Source organism: Paramacrobiotus metropolitanus, unplaced genomic scaffold (assembly GCF_019649055.1).
Source record: "Paramacrobiotus metropolitanus isolate TYO unplaced genomic scaffold, Prichtersi_v1.0 Parri_scaffold0000002, whole genome shotgun sequence".
NCBI classification, from domain to species: domain Eukaryota; kingdom Metazoa; phylum Tardigrada; class Eutardigrada; order Parachela; family Macrobiotidae; genus Paramacrobiotus; species Paramacrobiotus metropolitanus.
The window spans coordinates 1,552,074-1,577,904 of record NW_026570222.1 but is presented as its reverse complement, the minus strand read 5'-3'; the positions used below and the strand labels follow the sequence as shown (position 1 = coordinate 1,577,904).

Genomic DNA, 25,831 nt, shown 5'->3' with positions numbered 1-25,831 from the left:
TTTGCGGCAAGTTGCAAGTTTGTACCTGATATGTATACTTATACCTGCATAAACGAAGAGTTCGTTATACTGTTATCGAGAGTCAAAGTCGTATGGGATAAGCAAAAAGCTGAATAAATGCGACAATGGCTGAATGGAACATAATCTGAAAGTTTTTAACAGAACTGTCGCTTCCGATCTTGCGGACAGCGATAATTTTGATGTTAGATCACCGATTAAAACCCAGTTCACGAACAACGTGGGTCGACTGCATACCAGTATCACCACCCTAGTTCGAAGGATATTCATTACAACATCGCGTGTGTTATAATGAGTAATCCTTATATCCGGAACAAAATTATATTATACATCCGGCGCTAGATTTTTGCAGTACCCTGTCGACAGTCAGAATAACAACTGTTTATATAGCGCCGATATTTTTTTAATAAAATGTCTCCTGACGATGACGCTGCACCAATCATTCACGCGGATGAGATTGATGCCAACGGATCGGCTTTTGATCGTGACCCTTTGATCCCTCCAGGTGATGGCGTCACTGGAGAGGTTCTTGGTGATGCCACGGAAGATCATCCGGTAGAAAAGGAGCATGGTTTGACAGTTGGTCGAACCGCTTTCTTTCTTGTTGGAGAGGTAGCAGGGGTGGGAATCCTCGCAATGCCCAAAGCTCTCCATGACACCGGTATGTAAACAGGTATGCAGCTATGCATCCCAGACGCCCAGTACACCAGCACTTGTTGATCCATTTAGTCAAGCATTTACGCAAATAATTATCTACTTGGCATTACATTTTAACACATCCGTTTGTATTGCCAATTAATAGGTGGATGGTCGGGATTACTTGTTGTGATATTCTGCGGACTCTGTAGCGGGTTAGTACTTATCGTTAGCTACTGCATACAGTCTGTGCAAGTATGTACAGTAGGTGTTATGCACTTTTTCGATTTGTGCTGTCAAATCGAAAAAGTAGTTGTTTTGTCACCGCTATCTAAATTGTACCAGTATTAATTACAGTGCGAATTGCGACGTGTTCGGACACTTTCTCGCTTTATAATGAAGTACTTCTATAGTTTTAGTGATTTGAAAATGACAAATATGTTGTATAGTGGAGAATAATGTTTTTGCTTGAAAGATGACCAGCCTTGCGTTTGCATAACTCAATGTGGCAGCGATTTACAGAGAAATTAAAGCTTTCCCATTTAAATGTGAATGACATCAGCTTTTTTAAGATTGTCCATTCTGCCAAATTTTTTTGGATTAAGTGTTTTCTTTTAGGTATACCGGAACGGTTCTTGGTCGCTGCTGGACGATGCTACAAGATCATTATCCTGAGTACAGAGGCGGCTGCCGTTACCCGTACCAAGCTATTGGGTAGATTCTGTTTAACATAATTATATATACACCTCGTTCACGCCAAGTTGGCGGTTTCTATTTAAAAAATTCCCACGAACCACTTCTGTAAATTTAACTTTATTTAACTTTTATGTTATTAATGAATCTATCCAACACCATTTGCAACTAAGGTTCCAAGGATTTGCGCTTGTTTAGAATTACAGGAATTTTAACACTAGAGGAGACCACTTCAACAATGCGCTGCAGTCCAGCTATTCCGGTTTCCTCCCGCCGACATAAAATTCGTTCTAAATTTCCGTTTATGAGGTAGCCCAAGAACGCTGAGACTGTTGACTTGGCCATACATTGGCCCTTTGGGGTGCACTGAACACCATTAACTTGATGTCACTCCTGGGTCAGGGCACCGGTATAACGGTGGGCGTGGCCAAACTGTAGGACGACCTCCTTCGCGAGGTCACCATACAGCCGTGGGAAGTCCTCCTCGACCACACTCCACAAAATAAAATTCACAAGGTGTTGGGCAATACTTGTTCACTACCGTCCTCACCATAGGCGCGCGACACTCCATTGAAACAGTTTTCAGTTGACACCACCTCTTTTTTCCACTAGTGCTTTGTTTTGGCGAAAAAACGATTTCGCTCCCCTAGGCGTTTTGCAGGTCTGGTCTAGCCGTTGACTTTTAGTTCTTGTTTACGAAGCACTTTCGTGGGGGTCCCCAAACTGACCTTAATTTCAAGCGCCTAAAGTCTTTCCTGAATTTCTGGCTGAATTAAACTGCGTTTCAGCACTGCGATGACTTGCTCCATCGGTGCCTTCGCTTAGGAAGGTGTTTCTCGCGACACCGCTACCGAAAATCGATAACGTTTTTGCTCAACAAATGCAAAAAAGAAAATTGCACTAAAAACTTTAAAAAGATAAGCAAAACATGCGCCACACGATTCGGCAGAAAATTAAAATGACGCACCGCCAACTTGGCGTGAACGAGGTGTAGATATGTAGATAGTGCATATGACTGATGATATGAGTACTGGTCCTTAATTGTAAAAGTACCGTACTGTACAAGAATATTTACGTGAGCAACACGGGACGCCAAGACATTACACAGGATGAAAATTACTGTATTTGAATTTTTTTTGTATCAGAGCCTTATATACAACTTCTTTCTTGCAGAATTCATGCTGGCGGTCGAGCGGGAAGGTAACACCTAATCATTAACGCTGGTCGATACAATTATATTGTCGCGTTTCACGTCGAAATTAAAAATCACGAGACTTACTTTCGAATGGTTAAAGTAGCCGTTAGCAATTTCAGAATTTTGCAAAAATAATATACAATATTTCTATGCAGGATTGCCGTGTCTATTTGTATGAACATAACGCTGTTCGGAGCAGGAACTGTTTTCTGTAAGTCTGTCCTTTTCCCACGCAAGTTCCAAGTAGTAAGAAACGCAGTATTTAAATAAAGTGTACATGTACTGCTGCAAATTATTTTGGGTTGCCGGATATTTGTTTTTTAACGAAGAAGGGATTTATCGTAGTGCTTTTGGCGGCGGAAAATATGAAGACACTATTTTGCAACCTTGGAGGAATTGCTATAAGCCAGTGTTACTGGATACTTATTGTCGCGGCGGTATTGTGTCCCATTTTATGGCTTGGAACTCCGAAAGATTTTTGGGTATGGAATGCTTTTTAGCACGACAACTCCGCACCTTCGCAACTTTCATAAGCCTTGTTTTCTGAAATTCTAGCCATTGGCTATGGGAGCTGCACTTGCAACGGCCATTGCTGTAGTTTTAATAAGTAAGCTAGCTAATCCTAAAAACTTGTATTTCATTCATTCTTGTAGAATGTAGACATTTACTTTCCCTTGTGTTAGAAAACACCATTTTGCTCTACAATTATTTAAGGTTTGACGAAATTAGTTAAACTAAAAAAATTACAATGGTTTTATGACAATGGTTTTATGACAATAGATTCGTTCCTTGTAAATTACAATGGTTTTATGACAATAGATTCGTTCCTTGTAAATTACAATGGTTTTATGACAATAGATTCGTTGTTTCAGAGAACGTGTATAACGGCAACAAAACGTTCATAATTTTATTATATAAACATTAAATCATAAATCATCAGCACTACGTACTTTACGACTCATAATTAGGTAAGTACGCGTACATAAGTATGCAATCGTGCTATATTCTATAATATGTTTGCAGTTATTCAAGCGGGGTTGGATTTTACACCGGGAGTTAAATACGGCACATCTTCTTTTTCGGTTTTCTTTTTGGCTTTTGGTACTATGGCATTCGCCTTCGGAGGTAACGCGATTCGCAACTCAGTGTATAATTAGGTTTCAGACTTTATAAGTGAATCTAGAGATTTGCCACGATAGAATTTATTGTTAAAGCATAAAATGTTTGAGAATTGTTGATGAAATAATATGAATATTTGTTTTATTTGTATGATACGATAGTGAATTTTCATAAGCTTTACGAGTAGTTGTGTTGGCATCGTAGCAAAATTTTGATCTCGTGCTGAAATAATTATGTACTTATTACGGTCGGAGTTCGGCACCAGAAATATTTCCTACTGGAACAGTAATCAGAACAATTAATTGGTCTATACTCTTGCTGGGTTTTATTTAAATTCGTTTGACGGTGTATAGGACATCCAACGTTCCCTACAATTCAAGATGACATGAAGGATGGAAAGAAATTCGGACGAGCGGCTTTTTTTGCATACGCAAGTGCGTAGCTGGGAAGTACGAGCTAAGTAACTCGCACTGCGAGTTACTTATAAATATTCAACTGAGTCTACATTTAATTATACTACATTATACCAAATTCTCCTTAAAGGTCACTATTATCAAAACTGCAGTTTAACAATCGGATATGTATGGCAGTAGTGTTAATGTCGCTACTGCTAGTACAAAATAACGAAAACAATATATAGATATGTACTTACCATTAGGACAAACAATAACATTACAAGATTAACGTTAATATGCATATTTTGCTGTGTTTTAGTGATACTAATCTTATATCTTCCGATGATTACTGTCGGGTAAGTCAATTACGTAGGCATATTATGAGCCGTGTCGTTCCAGTAGCAGTGGACTGCTCATTGCGCTGTCTAGACCGTATGATGCCTACCCTATTTCTTATGTAAGGCTGATATTAATGCCATTCACGTATTTACACGAGCTTTTGGAATGTTTGCTTCAGATTTGCTGTTTATGGCGAGGGTCTGAAGTCCAACATTTTAAAAAGTATAACTCCGGGCGGTCTACAATATGCATCTTTAAGTATGAGTATGATTACAATTAAGTTATGTACGTAGTGACTGCAATCTGCAATAACAAAATATGTCTGCCTTTTATAGTTTTGGTGACGATGCATTTGCTATTTGCATCTAATATCGTTTGGAATGCAGTATTTCAAGTTAGTTCACACATCAATTTATTTCAGTTTCCACGATCTATGCATTCTTAATATGAATACATCGTCCATCTTTTACAGGAAACCGAAGAAATTTTAAAAGTACCCAAAAGTAAGTACAGACTATATATATATTACCAAAATTGTGTTTATTATCAATAGATCAATACCTGATGCTGATTGTTCCTGTCCAATCGGCGTAGTTATCTAATTTTGTTTAGCAAAACTGCGCCGTCCGTCGATAGAAACACAAACGGCTAAAAAATTCCGAAAATAGATAACAAACCAGTGGTTCAGTGCATTGATCTCTATCTACACTTACAGAAAGAGTAGCCTAACCGCTTTAATTTTGCTCTACAGACTTCACACTTTTGAATTAGTGCAATGATAATGGAGTGGCAATGGAAAATTATATACGTAGTCCGGTAGTCGTTAACCTGGCGTAACAAAACCTATAAGTACAGTTTTCGAATTTAATCACACTACGATTGTGACCTACTCTAGCATTATCTGCGTGTGGCACAGTTAAATTACTCTTGTCTAATCTGCACTGCAGCTGGATGTGTTTCAGCGAAAACTATAATTACTGTAATCATTACGCGCTTTTATAACAGCATTCGGGTGGAAACGAGCCGCAACCCGCACAGTTTTGCTGCTTATATCAGTATTCATTGCCGAAACTATCCCAACATTCGGTGTTTTACTGGATTTGCTGGGCGCCTCCACCATTGGCATGCTTTCGTTTGTCTTCCCTGGGTTATTCTACATTATTCTCAACCGCAAATTCAAAGCCGAAGCAGAAATACTGGGCCCCGCCAGCAATTATCCCGCTTCGTCCTTCGATATTCCATTATGGGAGAAAACACTAATCATTGAGATTATGCTAGTCGGACTGTTTGCCGCTGGCACAGGCACATATGCCGGGATTACGGAGATGATTCAACCGGATTCCTTTTCGCGACCGTGTTTCCTCCCGGGTGCAGCTAACAATACCTGCGCTAATTAAAGAGATCTTTGATCTTCTTAAGCATGCCAATGCCTGTGATAATTCAATCTGATTTTTTTATGCCTTTGAGATTTACCCGTATAAAAAACTGATTCTGTCAACACAGCCAAGACATTCTGTCATTAAACCAAAGCTTGAACAAGAAAAATCAATAATAAAGTACGGATCGCGTCGATTTAACCATAAAACAAATTAATTTTTGCGTGAAATCTAGGAACCTGTGTAACCGTCAGATCCATCAGTGTAAGCTTGGCGAAAAATCGCGGAAGATCACGGCACCGAGGCCGTATTATTTGGAATGCATTAGCGGAGCATCACCTTGACCAAGCGCTGCTGTTGATGGTTGTTCGGAAACGATTTCCAGCTGATTGTCAACATCATGTGATAAATCCCCCGCGTCCAGACGCGGTCCCAGTTCTATTAATGGTTCACTTCGACCAGCCCAGTGCCTGTGATCTTCCATCGCCTGCAACTGTTCAGCTTTTTCTTCCTCTATCATAGCCAAACGCTCATCGATTTCCAGTTGGTATTTTGGAGTAGTTATTCCAAAAAAATCGGCCAGATGCTCACCCAGAAAGTCGCACACTGCAAAAACAATTTCGACACTACCTACACAGTACACTTGTCAGATAAAGCAGTGAAAATTCTGGTCAACACCGCAAAAAAAAACGAATAAGCAGTGACGAAATAGAAGTGAAAATGCTCAAAATAGCAACAGTAACATATTTCTATCAAGTAAAAATCTGATTATTGTTAACATGTTAACATAACCAGCTACTTACATGGTAAACGGGAAAAGGAAATTAAAGTGTTGTTATAGAGATGTAGATAATGAATATCCTACGAGTAGGATTTAACTCGTGCTGAGACCAAAAGAACAGAGATAGAAAACCATCGAAAAGGCGAAGACATCGTAGCAAAGGAGCAAAGCGACAAATTAGCTCAGCTGCGAGTTATATATTATGCACAAATACGAAGAAGGCTCCAGTTACAATCTAAAAAAATGCTGGAGATTCTGGAAAAGAACCCACCTTTAAGAACTTTTCCACCCACATTCAATGCTTGGTACCAGGCCCACGGAGCCCATGTCAGTGTTTTCTAACAACAAAAAAATATTGAATCACCGTATAATATACCGCCTATTTTCCGTCCTGATTAGCATTCCCAAGAACATTCTTACCGGATCAACGACAGGTCCCATTTCCTTCGTTTCCTCGTCATCGTCTTCCAGTTCGTCCAGATTGATAGTTCCATCGCTACAGTGAATTATTCGGGAATGTCCAGATGTATCCTCTTTCGCGGCCATGCTTTCACGCAGTTCACGAATTTTAGCGTCCGCGATAACGGTAAAAATCTCCTGGCTTTTGGAATGACTCATTTTCTTAATCTCCTATCTCAATAATTATGGGCAAGTCCAAGCTTATTACGTATCCGTGTGCGCTTCCACAAAATATTCCTCGGTAAAAGAACTCACGGTTAGTTTGCACCAGTCACATTTTCTTTCGGTTCTGAAATGTCACAAACCAAAAGGTTCAAGTATTATTAAAATATTTACACAAACGTCAAGCTTATAAAAAGGTAACTGAAAATAGTAGGGCAAACTGCAGCAGATAACCAAAAGTAATCTAAACTGTAAACCCTACTGAAAGCCGAAAGCGCAACAACAAGTGCTACAAGAATTACAAAATATTCACTATCACCGTATGACGAAAAGTTTCTGTTTTCGTGGGTAAGTTTGGAAATTTGACTTGTTTGACTTAAAAAGGTAACTTGCAATTCGAATTTTTTGGGTCATTCATTAATTTTTTCGTTCTCGTACGTGAACGAGCTACGCAACGGCATTCGTTACGTAAGCAATAAGCATGAGTAATAATACACGATCGAAAGAACTGTAAACGTCACACAGGTGTATTAAAGGCAGTCAGATTTCTGCGCACACTTCCGCGTGTTTACCATAGTATCTAGAATGTATAATCAGGTGCAGCAATTACAATTACAATTAAGTACTTGTAGTAGCTATCTGTTTAATCTGCTTGTTGTTCTGGACCACAATTTTTTAATATTACAGTCTTCTTTGTTTGTTCTTAATTTCTAAACCCCTAATTACTGTTACTCTGCTACTGGGGAGTGGGGGGCCATTACTAATGGGCTGATGGTTACCGTCGGTTATTGATTAGATTTTAACACGCCACCCGGAGTATAAATCTGTAGTCCCAGTTACTCGTCGTCTTCGTTATCATCTGCGTTTGAAATGTGAATCAAAATTAAAAGAATTTGTTTCTCTCGCATTGAATCGCACGCACATTGGCAGGCTTGCAATATGGAGTGTTGAACTTGAACATAGTTCTCACGTCAGTCAAGTGTGTAGGAAGAACTCGGTTGAGGATTGCACAATCGTTTTATTCCAAGACGGATTTTCCAAGACGGTTTTATTCCAAGAGGCTTATCTGTTGCTGACGAAAGGAATAACAAATTGATTTGTTAATATTGAAACCCGTTTGTGTTTTACTGAAATGCATCGTAGCCACTCGTTGACAGTGGCCCAGTCGACGACGATGGAATCATCATATCCGGATGCCTACATGCTGTTGGAAAAATACAACAGGTCTTCTCCGTGAACCGCGTTTTTCGGCAAACCGAAAAATTGATTCTGTGCTTTCTCTGCTTAGATTGCTGGAATCACACCATAGACTACTGAAAGTGAATCAGAATCTCGAGGACAAGCTCCTCAAAGTGGTAAGAACTGCTGGAAAGCGATGACGTGCCTATATCTCTGCGGCTGGCTAAAGTGTTGTAATTTTACAGGTAACAAACTGTGAAGAACAAAAAGCTGAGATGAAAAACAAGATGGAAGCAATGCAAGAACGGATGATCAATGCGGAACTCCGGTCGGAGCAACTTGAGGAAGAAAATGTGAGTTACGTGAGCACTACGTGTAGCGTTGCCTGTGTGGGACTATCATACCGCGTTGCTTTGTAGCTTACAGGTTTGTTGAAATAATAGTGCGTTTTTATTCTGAATTTTGGTGAATAAAGTTTTTATTGAATTGCAGGTACGATACCGCAGGGACTGCAACCTGGCCCTGTCCTTGCTGCAGTGCAATCCCGCTGGATTTGTCGATCACGATTTCCACACCGTATGTGTAGCGTGCATGATACCTGCCTTGCAAACATTCACTTTTTATATTCCTTATAGTTGCCGGCTTACGTTCGTTCTAAACTGGATCCTTCGGATTCGTCCAGTCTCAGTGGGAGCTTGAACGATGACGCTTCGGACGATGATCGCCCAGTTAAGCCGGCGGCGGACATTGATATCCTTCCCTTACCGTTTCCGCCCAGTGCTGTGATGGTGCCGGTGCTGAAGAAGCACCACGCCATCCCACCATACCGTTCGTCGTCGAACGGCTCCGTGAATGGGATCGATCAGCGGTCTCAGCCAACATCCAAGCGGATATCGGCTGACGCCATTGCCAGTGTGATACAGGAAGATCTGCGATCGTTGAGTTCGGGTAGTCCCAGTGGCGATGTGCGCGCCAGGCAGCTCACTCAGAATCGACAGGTGAATGGCGCGGGGGAGCCTGGACGAATATTACACGTATAGCGAAACGTTGTTTTGGAATTTTTGATTTGTATTGGAGTTGAATGACTTGACGCAGTTACGGCGTCGGAAGGGTGTTCGAACCATTGTTTATCCAAGTCACAGTAAGCTGCAAGTGTACAGCGGCCCTGGCTAAGATTCCGTGTAAAATTTGTGTGAGATAGATTTTTGGCTATGATAGATCTTCGATGCACAAATAGAGTTTTAGAGAGCTATCATACAATTCCATGTAACCACAAATGTCAATTTGATAAGGACTTTTTCATTTGTCGTTACTACTGTGTATAATTCATCTCAGAATCAATTTCAGCCCTTTTGGTATTTTAGTTTCTTATATTTCGTTGTAATCTTTCATTTTGTATTGAACTGTTATCTGCTTCTGTCGTAAATTTGCTTTTTTTTCCTGGAAAGCAACGGTATGATACAATAAAGGGAAACAACTTGGTGTCTCCGCTTTAATGAATTCTCATTATTACCTTGTAGACAACGTAACAACAACTTATAATTTGAAAAATAATAACACCGTTATAAACAAAGTTCCACAACTCAAAAATATACAAATTTCAGCAATCACTATGGCGGCCGGAACGCAGTCACCCATTCCTAGCAAGGTACAATATGTAAAGTCATCTATTTCTCTGTGCTCTTTAAACACCCAATTAAAAAGTAACATCAACGAAAGACAGTCGATTAGTAATACTCCGCCCTAACAAGACCCCCTTAGAGGTAGGTAATTATAAAAAAATAAGAACTTTCCAAAAACCGGCCTCCTATTTTGACCAGGAAAACTGACCGGAAGGGACACCCATCATGCGACGAATATAAATCACTGTCAGCTACTACAGTGGGAGCGTCAACGTTGCCCATCACGCTCACTGGGCCGTAGTACTGACAAGGGATGCGGACTGATTCTCAGTGAGACGATGAACTTTCATGTGAGCATTACGACTTTTTACTCCTTGGAACACCCTAGAAATAAAAAAATTTGGTAGCAATATCAATTAACTAAATCATGATATAACCGACAAACGGCATACTTTCCACATATTCGACAAGGAAATTCAGTTGATTCAGATTCCTGGTACGGTGACGCATCTCGGCGTTTGGCTGGTTTTTCGCCTGGACTTCCTTGGCCTTTTGGGTCCGGCGGAGGGCACTTGTCTAAAGTGGCAGCTACACGGTTGCTGCTGCGAGGAAGATGCACACGAGAATGTGCGGACAAGGCTTGCTTGGTAGCAAACAGCTAAAATAACCCATAACAATACAAATAAACTTTGTCAGATTAAGATTTAAAACACACTACTAACGAACAATTAACAGCAAATATAAAAACCCCGAAAACATGATCTGCAGTTCCTATGAAGATACCCAGGTTTTGTTTTAGGCAAATTAGCTGTACTTGCCTCTGGGGGTAAATTTCTGTCAATAGTGTAACAAAATTAATTCACTTACAGTGCCACAATTCGGTTGTGGACAAGCATACGGTCCTGTGGAGTCTTTCTGTTTAGCGGCTTCGGTAACAGGTTTTGACTGCTCCACCGCAGACTCTTTTTGTTCACTTGCCAGAGCAGCAGCTGTTTTGCTGCGGGTAACCAGCTCTTCTTGCCGTCGGAAGCGCGAACGCGCTCCGCGTACTCGTTTATACTCATCAGGCATTTGTTTTTTCCAGCAGTAATAGTACTCAACACACTGCTTCGTTGTTTTAGATTGAACCTAAAAGTTAACAACCAGATTCGGCACAATTCTTTACAACCAGGGACTGGCAAATGAACGTACCGCCGCCGATACCAAGTAGAAATCTTTATCGTATTTGTGCAGTGCTGAGGAAAATGTAGCAATTTCTTCCTGACTCCAGAGATCACTTTCCTGGTAGCGATACTCCCGAATGGGATGATGTGGCGGTACAATGGCGCATAGGGTATCCGTGCTAAGCAAGGCCTTCGTACACAGACGTACATCTCCAGACGTCAAATACAACAAATGATACGCCAACTCGGTGTTTCTTCCGCTTTTTGGAACCACGCCAGAGTCAGCCAAAGCGATATAATCACGCACTGAAATATACTTCCATGAAAAAACTGCCAAGTATACAGTACTTTTGCTATTTTTAGAAAATAAGCATGGAACCATCTACGAAAAACCAGTTGGCTGTTATATCCGCTTAATTAAACAAGCCTACTGGTTTGTTGTTGCGGAAACAACTAATGAATCGAAAATTAAGTCTCTTTGTGTCACTAGTAAAATAAAAACCTGACATTGCACTTCAATCAACTCGAAGGAACAATTACTGCAGCAGCAGCTGTACCAAGATTTACCGACGACCTTTTACATGGCACAAAGCCTGAATACGCTGTAAAAACTCCCCACCTTCCTGATCGGCGAGATTCTGCAATACATCCGGTTTCCACACATAAGATCCTCTGGCAAACTTTCCTTCTCGTTACGATGATCTGAAGCAATAACGATTAAAATCTCCACAATACAAATACTTTTACTACACCGAGTGCTCACAATTCAACGCAGGAAGATCCGCTTGATGTCTGTCTCCAAGATTAATATGCCTAGTAAGAAAAATATCACGCGCTTAGCGAAAAATTCGAACAAGCTTAAAAAGGCATGAAAGATCCACATACGGCATCATGTCGGTGACGGGGGCATCCAAAGCCGGTCCAAAATAAAATGGACTTTCACGGGAGTCGTGTTCATCTTTGACGCTTCCGCTGGTGGATGCCCGTCGGAAGTAACTCTGATTATCCAAATGTCCCGTAGAAGAACTCGAAAGACCTGAAAAAGTCACAACTAGAATTCGTTCACATAAAGAACCAATGCAAAGCACAAACTTCGTCTCAGAAGATTGAATTTGGCTCCCGACTGCGGAGTCGTGGTGCCATTGGATCCGCTGCCACTGATCACGTTCCAGAACAACCCAGAACCATGTCGATTGGGAGACAACATTGGCGGAGGAGTATAAGGAGGTGGTGAGATGTGCTTTTCCGTTCCTTCGCGGGGCAGAGGGGAACGCAATCGACTCTGGTAGCCAATACCAGGCGACAGAAGCGAACTGACCGGCGGTGGTGTCAAGAGCGTCGTCTGTAGTGGCGACGGCATACTCATGCTGTGCGTCATAGAGATAGTTTCGTTTCCGGGCGACAACGACATCGGTTGAGCAGTGCTAGCATATGGAGGTATGTACAAAGGTTCAGGACGCTATCGCAAAACAAAAACAGATGTCTCACTAAAAAATGAGTCCAACGGAAAATCAGATGAACCTACGCGTTTCTGTTTTTTAATCAACGATAAAGATGGACTAATCGAACTGGTCGGTTCTGGATAATCCACACTACTGCTCCCGCTGGATGATGTAACGGATTCAGGGGATTTCGCAAGAAAGACGTCGCTGGACAAACGATCCTCGTTGGATGGTGGAAAGTTGCCATGTAAATTACCATCATAAGGAGCTGATTCCAAAAGAGCGGGAACAGGAAACAAAAACGATTGGGGTGGTTTCTCATCCACCACGTCGAAATCCTGCAAATTATCATACACTTTTTAATACTGCTTTTACGAGTATAACTGATACACATAATACACGTATAAGCTAAGTGCAACGTGCACTTCTATTGCTAGATTCATATATTTTCGTCCACTGGTATTAGCAGACTAGCAGTATCCACAATCAGTAGCGCATTAGACCATTAGCAGAGAGAAATGAGAAAATCAGTAGTTTTACCTCCAGTGGTCCCGGTTTAAAACCGAAGGGATTGTTGAAATCGCGCTCAGGGGAAGCGCTGTTCATGCGCCTGACAATATTCATGTTGATGGTATGTCGTAACCGGTCAGCCACCGTTGGTTTAAGTCGTTTGGGTGGGACAAGATTATCCGAATCGGAATGCCTCCGAATCTTCCCGTTTACGGCCACCACGGGAAGCGCCAACGTCGCCGGTGCTGTACTAGGAGTGGCTGGGAACTGCGGATGCTGCGGGGGTATTGGCGTGGACGGTGATTCCACCGGACTGACTGGGAAGAATGAAAATGTAGCAGTTGTGGGACTATTTACAGGAGAGGCCAGTGACTTCACTGGGGGCAGTGCTGAATGGACAATCACAGGCGGAACATGGCGAATAACGGCCACCTGGTTGAGAGAACTCAGCTGGTCATTGACAGAGGCAGTCTCTGATGACAGCTCCGAGGCTGGGTTCCAGTGTGGCTGTACGGAATGTGGAGATACGTCCGCTAAGTTCAGATCGCACGAATTCTGCGACGATGAGTCGATAGACTTTGGCGGTTGCACCGAAGGCGGAGCGGACGCGTACAGATCGCAGCCACCCTATTCAAAAACATGGAATTATATGGATTTCCAAATGCCAATCAACGCGAACAAAAAAAATCCCTCTACTCCCTGGTTGTATTTCCACAGTAATTCTCACCTTCATTTTAATGGAAAATCCTCCGTGTAATCGCATGTGTCCGTTTAGAGCGGGGCCGTTTTTGAACCTCTTTCGGCAAATTTGGCAGACAAAGGGCTTCAACTCGCTCCTGCAATGATTGTTTTATGTTTAAACCGATCATTCGCCACAAGCGCGAAATATAAAGGACTTAGGATGTAGATAGATACCCAGATAAATGAAAATCACGTCCACTTAAGGATACTTGGGAACGCCGTTCCTCCGCATTCTCTCCCGAAGTATCGTTAAATAGCAACCTGACGTGTTCAGGCACCAACCACTAAAACAAATTTTTTAGCGGACGTTATTTTACTTTATTCCATTTCAACTGGTTGTAAATAATTCCTGTGAAGTCGTTTTTACTAATTCACTTACCGGCTCGTGCTGATCCAGATGCCTTTTCAATGAGCGAGAATCGCAATAGCTCTTTCCGCAACTTTCCACAGGACACTCAAATGGTTTCTTGTCAGAATGTGTTAACATATGACCAGAAAGGTGGTCCTGTCGTTTAAATGATTTCATGCAAATGTTGCACATGTATTTCCGCTCGTCCGAGTGAGTTAACCTGCAAAGGTTACCTTAATTTGACACCAAACTCAAGCTAAATTGTAACGCTGCTAGTGCAATGAAATCCCACGAATAAAACAATACAGTAATTATTAGCACAAACGCTACTAAGACGTAATTTCTCACCAATTAGGAACCAACGAGCTATTACAAGTTAATAGTGCTCACGTGCAAACGGTAGCAGGACCCTATCAACAACAATGCGAATGGCACGCGAATGAATTACTCAGATAATCGAATTGGTTACAAAATAGTAACAGTCGGTCTACTGAAGAGCGCAGACTGCAGAGCCGCTGTGAAGGTGCCGACGCGGGAGGCGTGCCGCCGAAAATTTGCACGGACAGTACCGTATTTACTTACATACATACGAATGGCACAATCAACTACAGTACTGTACATGGCAGTGATGGCACGCGCCGATGATATCATAGAGTTAAAATGGGGGAGCAAGACGCAAGTACTTTAATCCAAGACACTCTAGTACACGAAAAACATTCGATACTTAATCTTGATATTTATTACGATTTGGGTTGACTCGCTCTGTGTGATATGCGTTGTAGTACTAGTATTTATAAAAGAAAACGCGAAATCTCGTACATTTCGTACGCGATTTTGCGTACAAAATGAGAAAGATTTCTATAGAAATCTGTTTATAACGACGTGACCGCTTCCCAGAGACATGGATAACGACCACCCAATCTGCATCTGACCACCTGTAGAGAGGAATAAAGGCAGTCGCTGTATGAAATAATTGCATGCTAGCTGCTAATGACTTATTTGTGGACGAGTGCGGTGTCTTTGTATGTGGAAGAGTAAGAATGTGCGGATAGTATATAAGCATTTGCAGAGCAGAATGTACAGTTAGTTCACGGTGACGCGAAATTTTCATTAGATAGAATATTTAGTGACGAGTTACGTGCTGGCAAAATAAGCAGGCAGGTTACGAAACCAATACGTGTTCAATCTATAGGCGCAGTACCGAAAAAAAAAGATGGCGGGTTTCATGATAACTGATTGCAGTCGCCCGGAAATTAATTCACTGAATTCTTATGCCGTTTGTGAAAGTTTCTCTTTGCCACGTTGGATTCCGCATTAGCTGAATGTAAACCAGGGTGTTATTTTGCTGTCACTGATTTAAAATCGGCGTACCGTTCAGTACCCGTGTTTCAGCCACCGGCAGCTGCTGGGTTTTCGTTGGCGTTTTGACAGAGTTGATGAATACTATGTCGATAACTTTTAAGTTTTGGCCTGTCTTGTGCTCCAAGTATTTTTCATCGATTATCTACCGCCGTAGCATGGATGATTCGTAGACGTGGTTTAAAATTGTGCCGTACCTGGACGATTTCCTGGTGATCGCTGACAACTACGAATTATGCGCGGCCGCTCAGCAGGCGCTAATAGCATTACTTTGTGCTCGGCTTCGTTATTAATTGGGACAAGGTTATCTACGCAACGAGTACGTTTTCTTGCTTGCATAATTATCGATTCCGTGGCGCAGAAAGTGGAACTACCAGAAGAGAAGATACAGAAATTAGTGTCTAAATGCGCTGAATTTGAAAATAATGAAAAACTTAGTAAAATTCAACTGCAGTCGTTACTGGGTTTGATTTGTTTTGCGTCGCGAGCAGTGAAAGGCGCACGGGCGTTTTCCCGAATTTTATAGATGCAGTTACTCAACTGCAGCGGCCTCCTACAGAGTGAGGTAACTGCACTAATCCGCAGTGAGTTGGTTTGGTGGCAAACAGTCGCACCGCAGCAATGGTATGACGCAATGTGTAATCTCAAAGCCACGCCGCGTGATTCGCATTTCTACAGACGCGTCGTTTTCTGGGTTTGGTGCTACATTGGGTAATAGCTGGTTAGCCGGCAGTTGGGATTTAGCGGATATCTCCCATCACCTACGCGTACTGACAAATTTTATTCGTCCGCCGCTGGTTAGTCATGGTTACGAACGAACATAAATTATTTGGAAATGGTTGCCGCTTGCATCCCGATCTTGGTCTGGGCACCGGCGTTCGGTGGTTGCACGATACTGATTGAAAGCGACAATTCGTCCACGGTTGCCTTTTTAAAACGGATTTTGCAAATCTCTGGAGGCATTAAAGTGGTTGAAGTTAGTATTTTATGCTTCGTGCCGGCATGATTTTTATGTGGACGCTTGCCACATTCCTGGCGCCGATAACAGTTTTGCAGATGCTATGAGCCGCATCACCACTGCTGACATCTATAAGTCAACCGTTGTTGACCGCATTAACCGTGGCCAGAGTTCACTGCGCCTGACAGGTGACTACTGTTCCAGGTACCCAAACAGCCAATCTCAACCGGATCCTGAACTCGTTGCGGCTGAATGCTTTGGCGCCGTCATCCCTTCGCACTAGAAAAGTTCAATGGTGCCGATACTTAAATTTTTGCGATCGTCATCGACTACAGCCAGTACCGGCGAAGCCGCGCACCATCGGGTTGTATATTGCTGAGCTGTCGCGCAGCCTTGAATTCTCGTCGGTGCAAAATTATGTGGCAGCCATTGTGACGTTACATCATTTTCGTAACAAACCAGCGCCCGATCTTAAGCATTTTGTGATTAAGCAAGCACTGGAGGGAGTGCGCCGTCAGCGCAGGGAATTTCCAAATAAAAAACCTCCTATTCTAACACGGCATTTAAAGGCATCTACGGTGCCTTACACCGACTTCCGCGGAAGTACGGGCGGCATGCCTATTTGCATTCTTTTCGCTGTTGCGAAGAGTAACTATTGCCGCACCGAATAATCGACTGCATTTGCTTTCGGGATGTCACGGTGGGAAAAGATAACCTGTTCGTTTCGGCGCCGGTAATGAAGACAAACAAATATATTGGACATAGTATTCTTATTCCACTTCCGATGCGCGCCGGTTCAGCATTTTGTCCTACAAAAGCCTTCTTGGAACTGCGCGACTCTGGCGTGCATAAAGGTCACCGATCAGTCTTCTGTTACCGCGATAACAGTGGTCGGGTGAAAGAACTGTCAGCGGATCGTTTTACCCAGTTACTACATACCGCGTTAAATGCCGCTGGGTACGATGGCGCGAGTTTCAGTATTCATTCCTTCCGGCGCGGTGGTGCAACATTCGCGTCCGAATGTGGAGCGTCACCAGATGCTATAAAAGCGCAGGGTAACTGGCGTAGCGCGTGTTTTGAGGAGTACATCGCGCGCGACAACGACCGTCGTCTTGTCTTTGCCCGTGCTGCAGCCACGGGTTTTCCTTGGGCTTCGTTTGGGGGCTCACTGCGTTGAGCTGCTTGTTTGTCCGCCTCTCCTCGTGCGGTTTGTTCGTGTTTCTCCTGCTGTTTGTTGTGACGACCGTGTGTTTAGCCAGAATGTTGTCTTCGGTGTTCGCTACGCCCATAAGAAGTAAAGCTTCTGTGCCGATCAGTCGTTCCGATATTCTTGTTTACACACCATTCACACGCAGAGACGTTATGAGAAAGATTTCTATGGAAATCTGTTTATAACGGCGCGTGACCGTTTCTCAGAGACATGGATAACGACCACCCAATCTGCATCTGACCACCTGGGGAAAGACAAAAAGGCAGTCACTGTAATAATTGCATGCTAGCTGCTAATGACTTGTTGTGGACGAGTGCGGTGTCTTTGTATGTGGAAGAGTAAGAATGTGCGGATAGTATATAAGCATTTGCAGAGCAGAATGTACAGTTAGTTCACTTTCGTTTTCCCCCGCCCGCCGCTTCCCTTGTTTCGGTGGAGGGGGCTCACTGCGTTGAGCTGCTTGTTTGTCCGCCTCTCCTCGTGCGGTTTGTTCGTGTTTCTCCTGCTGTTTGTTGTGACGACCGTGTGTTTAGCCAGAATGTTGTCTTCGGTGTTCGCTACGCCCATAAGAAGTAAAGCTTCTGTGCCGATCAGTCGTTCCGATATTTTGTTTACACACCATTCACACGCAGAGACGTTATCTCGTACATTTCGTACGAGATTTTGCGAATGCTGAACATTGAACAAGCAAGAAGACAATAACGGAACTGCAGAATTTCGCCAAAACACGTGTGATCCCACTAATTTAGGCAAACTAATTTGCACATGTGAATTTTCATTGCCGAATAATGAAAACTTTGGTGTCACAAGTTCACAACTGCTTCCAAACAATCCAAACCAGAGAAAATACACTGCTAAGCAATCCACTGCAGCAAGAAATGGTTTCAAGTTCAAAACACACAAATTAAACGAAATGTCTAGCACACACAATAAAAGATACACTTTTTTTTTTTAAAACAAAAACGGAAGGTCGTTCGTAAAACTGTATCGACATTCTGTAATACGCTCTCAGAATTCCGATCCCTCAACACCAATATGTTCACAGTTCATTGTCAATTAATGCAAATTTGCAAGCGAATAATAGAAGTAAGTACTGCTGCAACTTCAGAACAATGCTGAACCTGGTCCACCCTCCACCTCATTGTCAATTCACCTTCGTCCTAATAGTAAAGTATGGTAAAATTTGAGCGAGCATCTGCCTACAAACTACATACAAAGTCATACTCACAACCACCGACAAAGGCAGCTAATACTTTTCCGGCTTGCATGCTACCGTAGTGGTGCCTACCAGACAGGCTGTCACAAGCATAGCGTAAAAAGATACGTACGAACAGTTATTACATAACAGAGCAATAAGAAAACCACCGTTCTCCTGCTGCACATGCCTGTGAACAGTGAGTGGGAAGGTAGTTACGATCTCCACTATCCAAATAAAAAACGCGTATCCGGATTTTCCACAGTAGCACAGACATAAATATTTTACAATAATGTCTGTGAATGCAAAGAATTTATGATGTCATACAGGCCATGCTCAGTTCTCATGGCATCCTGATTCACTGACGTATTTGCAGTTTGCATCAGCTCCACCCATGGCATAAGGCATACTTTAAAGTTTAACAATCAGCATGCTCCAAAATATACGTAGCCCGTCCGTTACAAGATGCAAGTTACGTAATTAACGGGATTTCTCAAAATAAATTACCAGGATGATTTCCAATGCAAAGGATGAAAAACCAAACACAAGAGCGCAACAACATGGTTACTGACTGTCTAGCGTCTACTGCAGTTCTCTACCTCTCGCACAAATCTCCATACTGCATGGCTGCATTTACTGTAACAGATTTTACTACAGCATACATATATACGTGCATTAGAAACAATGTACTTACTGCAAGGCGCTTATTGCGAGCAGAACAAAGTTTTTGAATTTCTGGCTTACCGATGTTTAGCAAGTCCAGAGGAATTTCCAAAGGCCTTTCCACATGTTGGACAGGTCCGCGAATTGTTATCAATTCCTGCAATACCACGAGATAAAATGTGCTCCTGTTGCGGAGATGGCATTCAGAAGAAAACAGTAGTCAACATGTAGGTACTACATAAAATATTGCTGAAAGTCGCGAAACGTAAAGTCACTCCAGCACAGTGAAAGCGCACTCGTCGTATGAATGCAAAATTTAATTATTAATGATTGTGCTTTAGGTTCAGACTTCAGCCACGTACGTCCGTTAGCTCGACGCTTGCTGGTAGATCGACTGGAACCCCGTACTTGAACCGTACTGCTCACACTTTCCGACTGCGTGAGATCATTGTTGATTGACTCATCTGGGGAAGAGCTATGCCGATGCGGCATCGACAAATCCACTGTAAAGAAATGCGCGTGTTGAGCTCCAATCAATAAACAGTACGCGATTACGCAATTGGGCCGGCCAGATACGCCGCAGTTATTCATCGATACTTCTGGTGCATTCACCAATCAGTAGACTCGGTACTGTTGTTCATTATGATGTACATAAGTAGAAGAGATGCAGCACTGCCGTGTTGCCGTACAGCGGCAGTGCTGCCACTGAAGCCTCTGATTGTAAAGCTGAAGCCTCTGGTTATAAAATTTTCTGTTATAATTCTAACCATAAGGGCAGGACTCTCCCAACCGGTTTCGCTTCTTTCATCGGAAAAAAAGTAAAAGCACTGATTATTTAAAAATTCATTAAATTAAATTACGAACCAAAAACCGAAAGTATCTGACAAAGCAGCTTCAGAATGAACGCAATAATATCATTAATATGCATGTACCGATCGCGATGGGATAGCGCCATGCACGACAAAGCGGCAGGCAGCCCCAATCGCGAACAAGCCAAAGCGTCACCGCTATACGAGTGTGAACTTGCGAAGGTGCCAACTGCAACTTGAAAGTTACGATAAACACTTGCAAGTTACCACATGCACCGCTCTTCGGTCAACCCTGATTACCCCCGTAGTGTAAAGGTTACCAGTTTTACCGGAGGATCTGCCGGACGTCTGCTTTGAGTTTCCCAAAATGGTGAATATGCATAACGAACCCAGTGTTTGTTGATCACATGTATTTCTGCATAATTCTGAATTTTCCCGAAGCGCCCATTCCCATTTTTTTGCAAAACGAAACCCAGTAATCATATAGATCTTGAAATTTTAATTACTAGAAAAAAACACGCCGATGAAGAGCAGCGAATGATTCACCACACCTTAAATAGTTCAACTGTTCTAGTATGTATCCGCAAATGTAATTTACTCGTTAGATAGGCTAATCGCTAATACGTATATTTTCTCCAGGTCACATATAATTCAGTCTGGGAGACTGGGATACATCGTACAGATGTCATGGATTAACAAAACTGGTATAATATCAAAACTGGTTCTGCTGGCCACTGGCCAGCAGAACTATAGATCAACTGATCAAAATGTTCTTTGCAATTAAACCCCATTTAAATTATTATATTCGGCGGTTCGTGACGAAAATGTTTTTGCGCAATAAAATATACGGAAAGTTTGACGTTTAACGGTGCCTAACTAATTCAAAGAATAGATTAAAAACGGAAAATCGTCAAAAAGTACGATTGAAAATTTAATAATTTTTACTGTAGATATGAAACCCAGAAGGATCACCAAGGCTGTACTTCGCGAGAAAAAATAGGCACTACTAATCAATTACAAGAGAATTTTGTGCTAAACCTGGACATAAGAATCTTAAGATGCAGAATCTTAAGATTCTGCAAATTGTCGACCTTAAATGTATCGCGCAGAAATAAGACAAACGAACCGTCGAACCCTAACACAAATACCTTACCGCTGTCATTGGAATTATCCAGCATCGCCGATAAATCATCCAGAGATCGACTTAGATGCCCGGAGCCCATCAAAGGATCAGCATGTTGTCGGTCACTATGTGCAAAATTATTTGACAGATTTAATCCGCGAAACGAGCCAGATGAATCCAGCAATAAATCGTCATGACTGAAATGATTATCAGTGCTGCTGTTTGCGTGATGACCACCCAGCAGCTGATTCTGCAGGAAGCGATGCAATGGACTGGGCGTGCGGGTGGTGCGATCCGCGAAGTACGGAGTCAAAAACGATCCCGGCGACAGTCCAAATGAGTTAACAAAAGCTTCATTAAGGTTCGCCGTGTGAATATTACTGCTTACGCCATGATGAACAATACTCCCGCCGCTGCCGATAGGCGAATCGAAGGTTCTCTGTGGTGCATGCCCAAACGACGGCAATCCAGGCACGATAATTCCATTGAGACCGGGAGCCGTTTTATTGGAATAACGGCCATGCAGCAACGCATGATGATCTCTCGATGATCCTGATAAAGAATCCGCGGGCATACTGGGATTAGAGGGAGAATTACCAGGTTGATGATGGCCCAAATGGGGATGATGGGCAAAAATGTTTGTTATACTAACAGCATCACTTTCGCGTGGCCCACCTCCAGTGTACAAAGAATTAGGATTTGCTCGCGGTATGCCGCCAGTGTAGAGTGGATTTTGGCCGTTTTGCATACTGAGCTGGCACTGAATGCCACAAGGTCACCGTCGTCAACACACAGGTCGAATTCCACGATAAAAAGATCCGAGATAAGTTTCGTCATTCAATGGAGTACGTAGATACGCTGTGCATGAGTTTTAATCGCTTGCATACAAGTGACGACGATTAGATCGCGTTTTTGGATTCTAACGTGTACGTAGTCCGAGGCTGATGGTGAGTACGTAGGCAGCAGTTCTTCTGTTTGTCTGCAAAAGAAGGGAGTGGAATATGAAATTCGGATGTTCATGTGCCAAATTACGGCAATTCACTAGTTCACACACACACACAAACGCCGCAATGAAACAATGAGAGACCGTACAGTCCCTATGGCGGTACCTTTGAACCATTTCGGCATCGGAAACTCGAAGTGGAACAAAGAGATAAATTGAAAGTTACTCGTAGTATTTCTAGTTTCAACCTGTTTCTAGTCTTAGTTGTTAATGTCTTGTTATAAGCAATATTAATTAAGAAAACTTTCGTAAAGCGAAACAGTCTTCAGAGCGCGAGTTAAAAAAGACCCAAAAACAATATTAATTAACAAGTACTGATTGGGCTCACAATTAACCAAGCGACCATGTCTGATGCGTGGCATTGCACCAAAAAATTTTTTAATACGTACTCATTTTATATAATTTATATTACAGGACTGTTAGGACGTATCTAATCTAATAGACTCCACGGAGCAGTGCACCGGTATGTTCTGCGGTTCCCGTATAAACGCGACGTACGTAACTATTATTGCGTGGTACAATTAGAGTTTAGAAAATAGCCACATGGGATCAAGGATGCCACTACAGGCACTACTGATTAAGGGCTGTTATTTATATAGATAGAACTTCTGCTAATATCTGTATACTCCACAATGTACACTGTACGGCGTAGAGTGTACGCGTACTGTAAATTACAAATATAATAATGTAAGTAATCAATATATTATTTTGGACATTGGATGTCAATGCGCAGTATCCGTAACCCAAATAAGGATTTTTTGTATTGTACATAGTACCCTTGTGCATATTAATTTTTAGCTTCTACAAGTACTAACAATTTCCCTTACTAAACTACACCACATTAACTTAATTGTACACAATTGGCACCAATATGGAAACATAATTAAACATAAAGGAGCACGCCGGCACTTATTTATTAATACGACAATTAGAAATAAATTTCAAATTTTAAAACGGTCATTCTGGTTCACTATAAATTGTCGCCATTCCATTAAAACAATAATATTCGTCATAAAGTAGGTGCAATATGTACTGGAAAATTTTCATCATCAAATGATCAGGAATAAAGAAAACGCGAAATAAGCACGTGCGCAGCGCATTCGATCCTATAAGTCGTCATTATTCCAGGCTTCGTGAGAGAGCGCACAGAGTCGCCTTCACACAACAGGTACGCTGGTTTAATATCGATTTTTTTTCTGAAATCGATGAGTAGGAAGTTGGGACCTTGATCAATCCGTAAATGATTCCAGGGTTCGCATGATGCACTGGTTAATTTTGCACTCATTAAATTATTTCGGTTTTGAAAAAGGCAAAAGAATTGCTACTTAACAAATTTAATAATCATTTTATATTTTATCCAACATTAAAATAAAATAGTTTTCCAAACAAAAAAGACAGATTCTGTAATACCATGCGCAACATAGCGGTTTACATCGAACATTCACATAACGATAAAATGCATTTGATAAAGGAAACTGGAAACCATAACAGGACTGCGACTCCAAATACTCGTACATGTACTTATTTGTAAAATTAATGTAATGTCACGCTGTACTCACCGGCTGCATTTTCACAATTTCGCAAAATTGTTTATCATTGATTATTAGTGACACAATAATAAACAAACGAACAAATTATGCTGGTTAGTAGTTACTGAGAGTTAAAAAGCACAAATTTGGTTCATAATGAATCAGTTCTATGCAGTAGAGGAAAAACTATCACTAGTTTATTCCACAGGCCAGTAGCAATTACATTTACTGCCAAATTGCCAATTAGTGTGCCACGTAATACCCGTGCTATATAATATAAACAGAAAGGAAGGTGCGCATTTAAATGTAAGTACAGCATTATATCTAATAAATTGTGCAATTACTGCACACAAGTTAGCAAATATCTATATAGACAAACTCGTACACATAAATCATGATTAATAGTATTCCGTATGGCCATATCATCCGCAGAAGTTATTTGAGCTAGTAATAATTAAAATTAAACCTACTCGTACACTTATAACCATCAACTATTACTTAACAAATTACAAATAAAATATTATCATTTTGTACATATAATGTATATAGTAATTAGGCCAGAATACGCGATATTTGCATGTTACAGGAAAAGAGATTCAACTTTGTGTATTCCAATATTTTAACCTTGACCTTAGATTATCATTGTAAACAGCAGATTTGCGAAATAAGTGGGATTTTCATACATCGAGCGGAAAGAGAGCTGCATTGCTTACCTCTTGATCTTATGAATGGATCAAACGCAAATCAGCTGACGCAGCTACGACCAGCCATGAGGTAAACTTTTTTATGGTCAAACAAGAACTCTAAATATGATGCTGCAGTGCCTTGTTAACACGTATCCAGCTGTACCCAAATGCCAGCAGCAGTTTTTCTTGTACGTGGATAAGTGCAGCTAAGCCATACTAATTTGGTCTCCAAGAATTTTATCGAACGACAGACTCAGACACGAGTTTTTGTCGTGCCATGGTCTTCGAGACATTTGCTGTGGCGTACCCACCGCTTGGAACGCATGCATGTGTTACGTTAGTACCAACCGCGTTTTATGCGGGCTGATATGTACAGTACGTCGCAGTCTCACGCCCGTGAATAGATACCGCTGCGTCAACCCATCTAAAATTTCTGCATTGCCATTGACATGCTTTAAACCACGAGACCGTTTAGCATGTTTTTACCAGGGAGTTCTGTGGCGTTTTACGTGTGCGCGTAAACCTACGTAATCCGAACAGATTTAAGCTGTCGTTTTCGTTCACGATACTTCACGTTCGTTTCCGGTTAAGGCTGGGCTCAGAGAACGTACTGCCCGCGTATGCTCAGTACTAGGCGGCTGCCTGGCGGTGCTGGAAACATAAAAGCACCGAATCAGCATTTCGATAAGTAATCCTAGTCGAAGCGGGCGGAGCCTTGTGTGAAAACCGGAAAGAGTATAAGTACACGAGCGAGCCTGGTTCGCAAATTTTTCAAGGGTGCTGCTGAATGCTGATCTGTAATGTAGTGCGACGTTGCCCATGGGAAACGGAACCATCGTACGTAGTTGACGTAGTATCACGTTATAGGTTCACGTACGTGTATTACAAAATTATGTGGACAAGCCGAGTTTTGTAAACTCTTCTCTGCACAGAAAGGACCCTCAAATCTTAATCCGCATTATTTTTATTGATTGCTGTAATTTGCAGTACATCGTACTTACTACATGTTTGCTGGATTCGAGCGAATTGTACAAGATCAAGAATTTAGCAATTGTAATTTTTTTAATTATTAATAGTTATTATTAATATTTAGAGAATTTTGCGAATTACAGTAGTC

General features: G+C 41.9%; 4 protein-coding genes across 4 annotated transcripts; 2 read left to right on the top strand and 2 right to left on the bottom strand.

Moving 5' to 3' along the window:
* Positions 1–208: 208 nt before the first annotated feature.
* On the top strand, positions 209–5,967 carry LOC129584441 (uncharacterized). The gene is made up of 14 exons (XM_055476602.1): positions 209–679; positions 821–869; positions 1,273–1,368; positions 2,521–2,547; positions 2,698–2,753; positions 2,888–3,024; positions 3,098–3,149; positions 3,566–3,667; positions 4,015–4,095; positions 4,376–4,412; positions 4,574–4,653; positions 4,731–4,789; positions 4,868–4,898; positions 5,401–5,967. The coding sequence occupies exons 1-14, from the start codon at positions 430–432 to the stop codon at positions 5,790–5,792; spliced, it is 1,449 nt and encodes a 482-aa protein (XP_055332577.1). The 5' UTR covers positions 209–429; the 3' UTR covers positions 5,793–5,967.
* Positions 5,588–7,475, bottom strand: LOC129584458 (protein FAM177B-like). Its single transcript, XM_055476625.1, has 3 exons — positions 6,973–7,475; positions 6,824–6,890; positions 5,588–6,377 (listed from the first exon to the last, which is right to left on the bottom strand). The coding sequence occupies exons 1-3, from the start codon at positions 7,168–7,170 to the stop codon at positions 6,082–6,084; spliced, it is 561 nt and encodes a 186-aa protein (XP_055332600.1). The 5' UTR covers positions 7,171–7,475; the 3' UTR covers positions 5,588–6,081.
* A 282-nt stretch (positions 7,476–7,757) lies between these two features.
* LOC129581975 (brain-enriched guanylate kinase-associated protein-like) lies at positions 7,758–9,834 on the top strand. The gene is made up of 5 exons (XM_055473313.1): positions 7,758–8,397; positions 8,462–8,528; positions 8,598–8,705; positions 8,845–8,928; positions 8,988–9,834. Exons 1-5 carry the CDS (start codon positions 8,306–8,308, stop codon positions 9,390–9,392), a joined length of 756 nt encoding a protein of 251 aa, XP_055329288.1. The 5' UTR covers positions 7,758–8,305; the 3' UTR covers positions 9,393–9,834.
* Positions 9,809–25,100, bottom strand: LOC129588724 (transcriptional-regulating factor 1-like). Its single transcript, XM_055483079.1, has 18 exons — positions 24,742–25,100; positions 21,527–22,475; positions 19,927–20,067; positions 19,646–19,721; positions 14,210–14,399; positions 14,005–14,114; positions 13,817–13,925; positions 13,120–13,716; positions 12,663–12,917; positions 12,230–12,596; positions 12,023–12,173; positions 11,901–11,950; positions 11,757–11,839; positions 11,486–11,519; positions 11,166–11,443; positions 10,842–11,102; positions 10,427–10,632; positions 9,809–10,358 (listed from the first exon to the last, which is right to left on the bottom strand). Exons 2-18 carry the CDS (start codon positions 22,242–22,244, stop codon positions 10,262–10,264), a joined length of 3,723 nt encoding a protein of 1,240 aa, XP_055339054.1. The 5' UTR covers positions 22,245–22,475; positions 24,742–25,100; the 3' UTR covers positions 9,809–10,261.
* Positions 25,101–25,831: the final 731 nt, after the last annotated feature.

Coding starts and splice junctions, on each gene's coding strand:
- LOC129584441 (XM_055476602.1), top strand. CDS start 430: ATGTCTCCTGACGATGACGCTGCACCAATCATTCACGCGGATGAGATT. Junction 4,096..4,375: donor GGCTTTTTTTGCATACGCAA/GTGCGTAGCTGG, acceptor GCTGTGTTTTAG/TGATACTAATCTTATATCTT. Junction 4,413..4,573: donor CTTCCGATGATTACTGTCGG/GTAAGTCAATTA, acceptor TGTTTGCTTCAG/ATTTGCTGTTTATGGCGAGG.
- LOC129584458 (XM_055476625.1), bottom strand. CDS start 7,170: ATGAGTCATTCCAAAAGCCAGGAGATTTTTACCGTTATCGCGGACGCT. Junction 6,891..6,972: donor TGGGACCTGTCGTTGATCCG/GTAAGAATGTTC, acceptor TTTTGTTGTTAG/AAAACACTGACATGGGCTCC. Junction 6,378..6,823: donor GGGTGGAAAAGTTCTTAAAG/GTGGGTTCTTTT, acceptor TTGTTTTTGCAG/TGTGCGACTTTCTGGGTGAG.
- LOC129581975 (XM_055473313.1), top strand. CDS start 8,306: ATGCATCGTAGCCACTCGTTGACAGTGGCCCAGTCGACGACGATGGAA. Junction 8,398..8,461: donor CTGTTGGAAAAATACAACAG/GTCTTCTCCGTG, acceptor TTCTCTGCTTAG/ATTGCTGGAATCACACCATA. Junction 8,706..8,844: donor AGCAACTTGAGGAAGAAAAT/GTGAGTTACGTG, acceptor ATTGAATTGCAG/GTACGATACCGCAGGGACTG.
- LOC129588724 (XM_055483079.1), bottom strand. CDS start 22,244: ATGCAAAACGGCCAAAATCCACTCTACACTGGCGGCATACCGCGAGCA. Junction 13,926..14,004: donor CGTGATTTTCATTTATCTGG/GTATCTATCTAC, acceptor CAATCATTGCAG/GAGCGAGTTGAAGCCCTTTG. Junction 12,597..12,662: donor TGATTAAAAAACAGAAACGC/GTAGGTTCATCT, acceptor GTTTTGCGATAG/CGTCCTGAACCTTTGTACAT.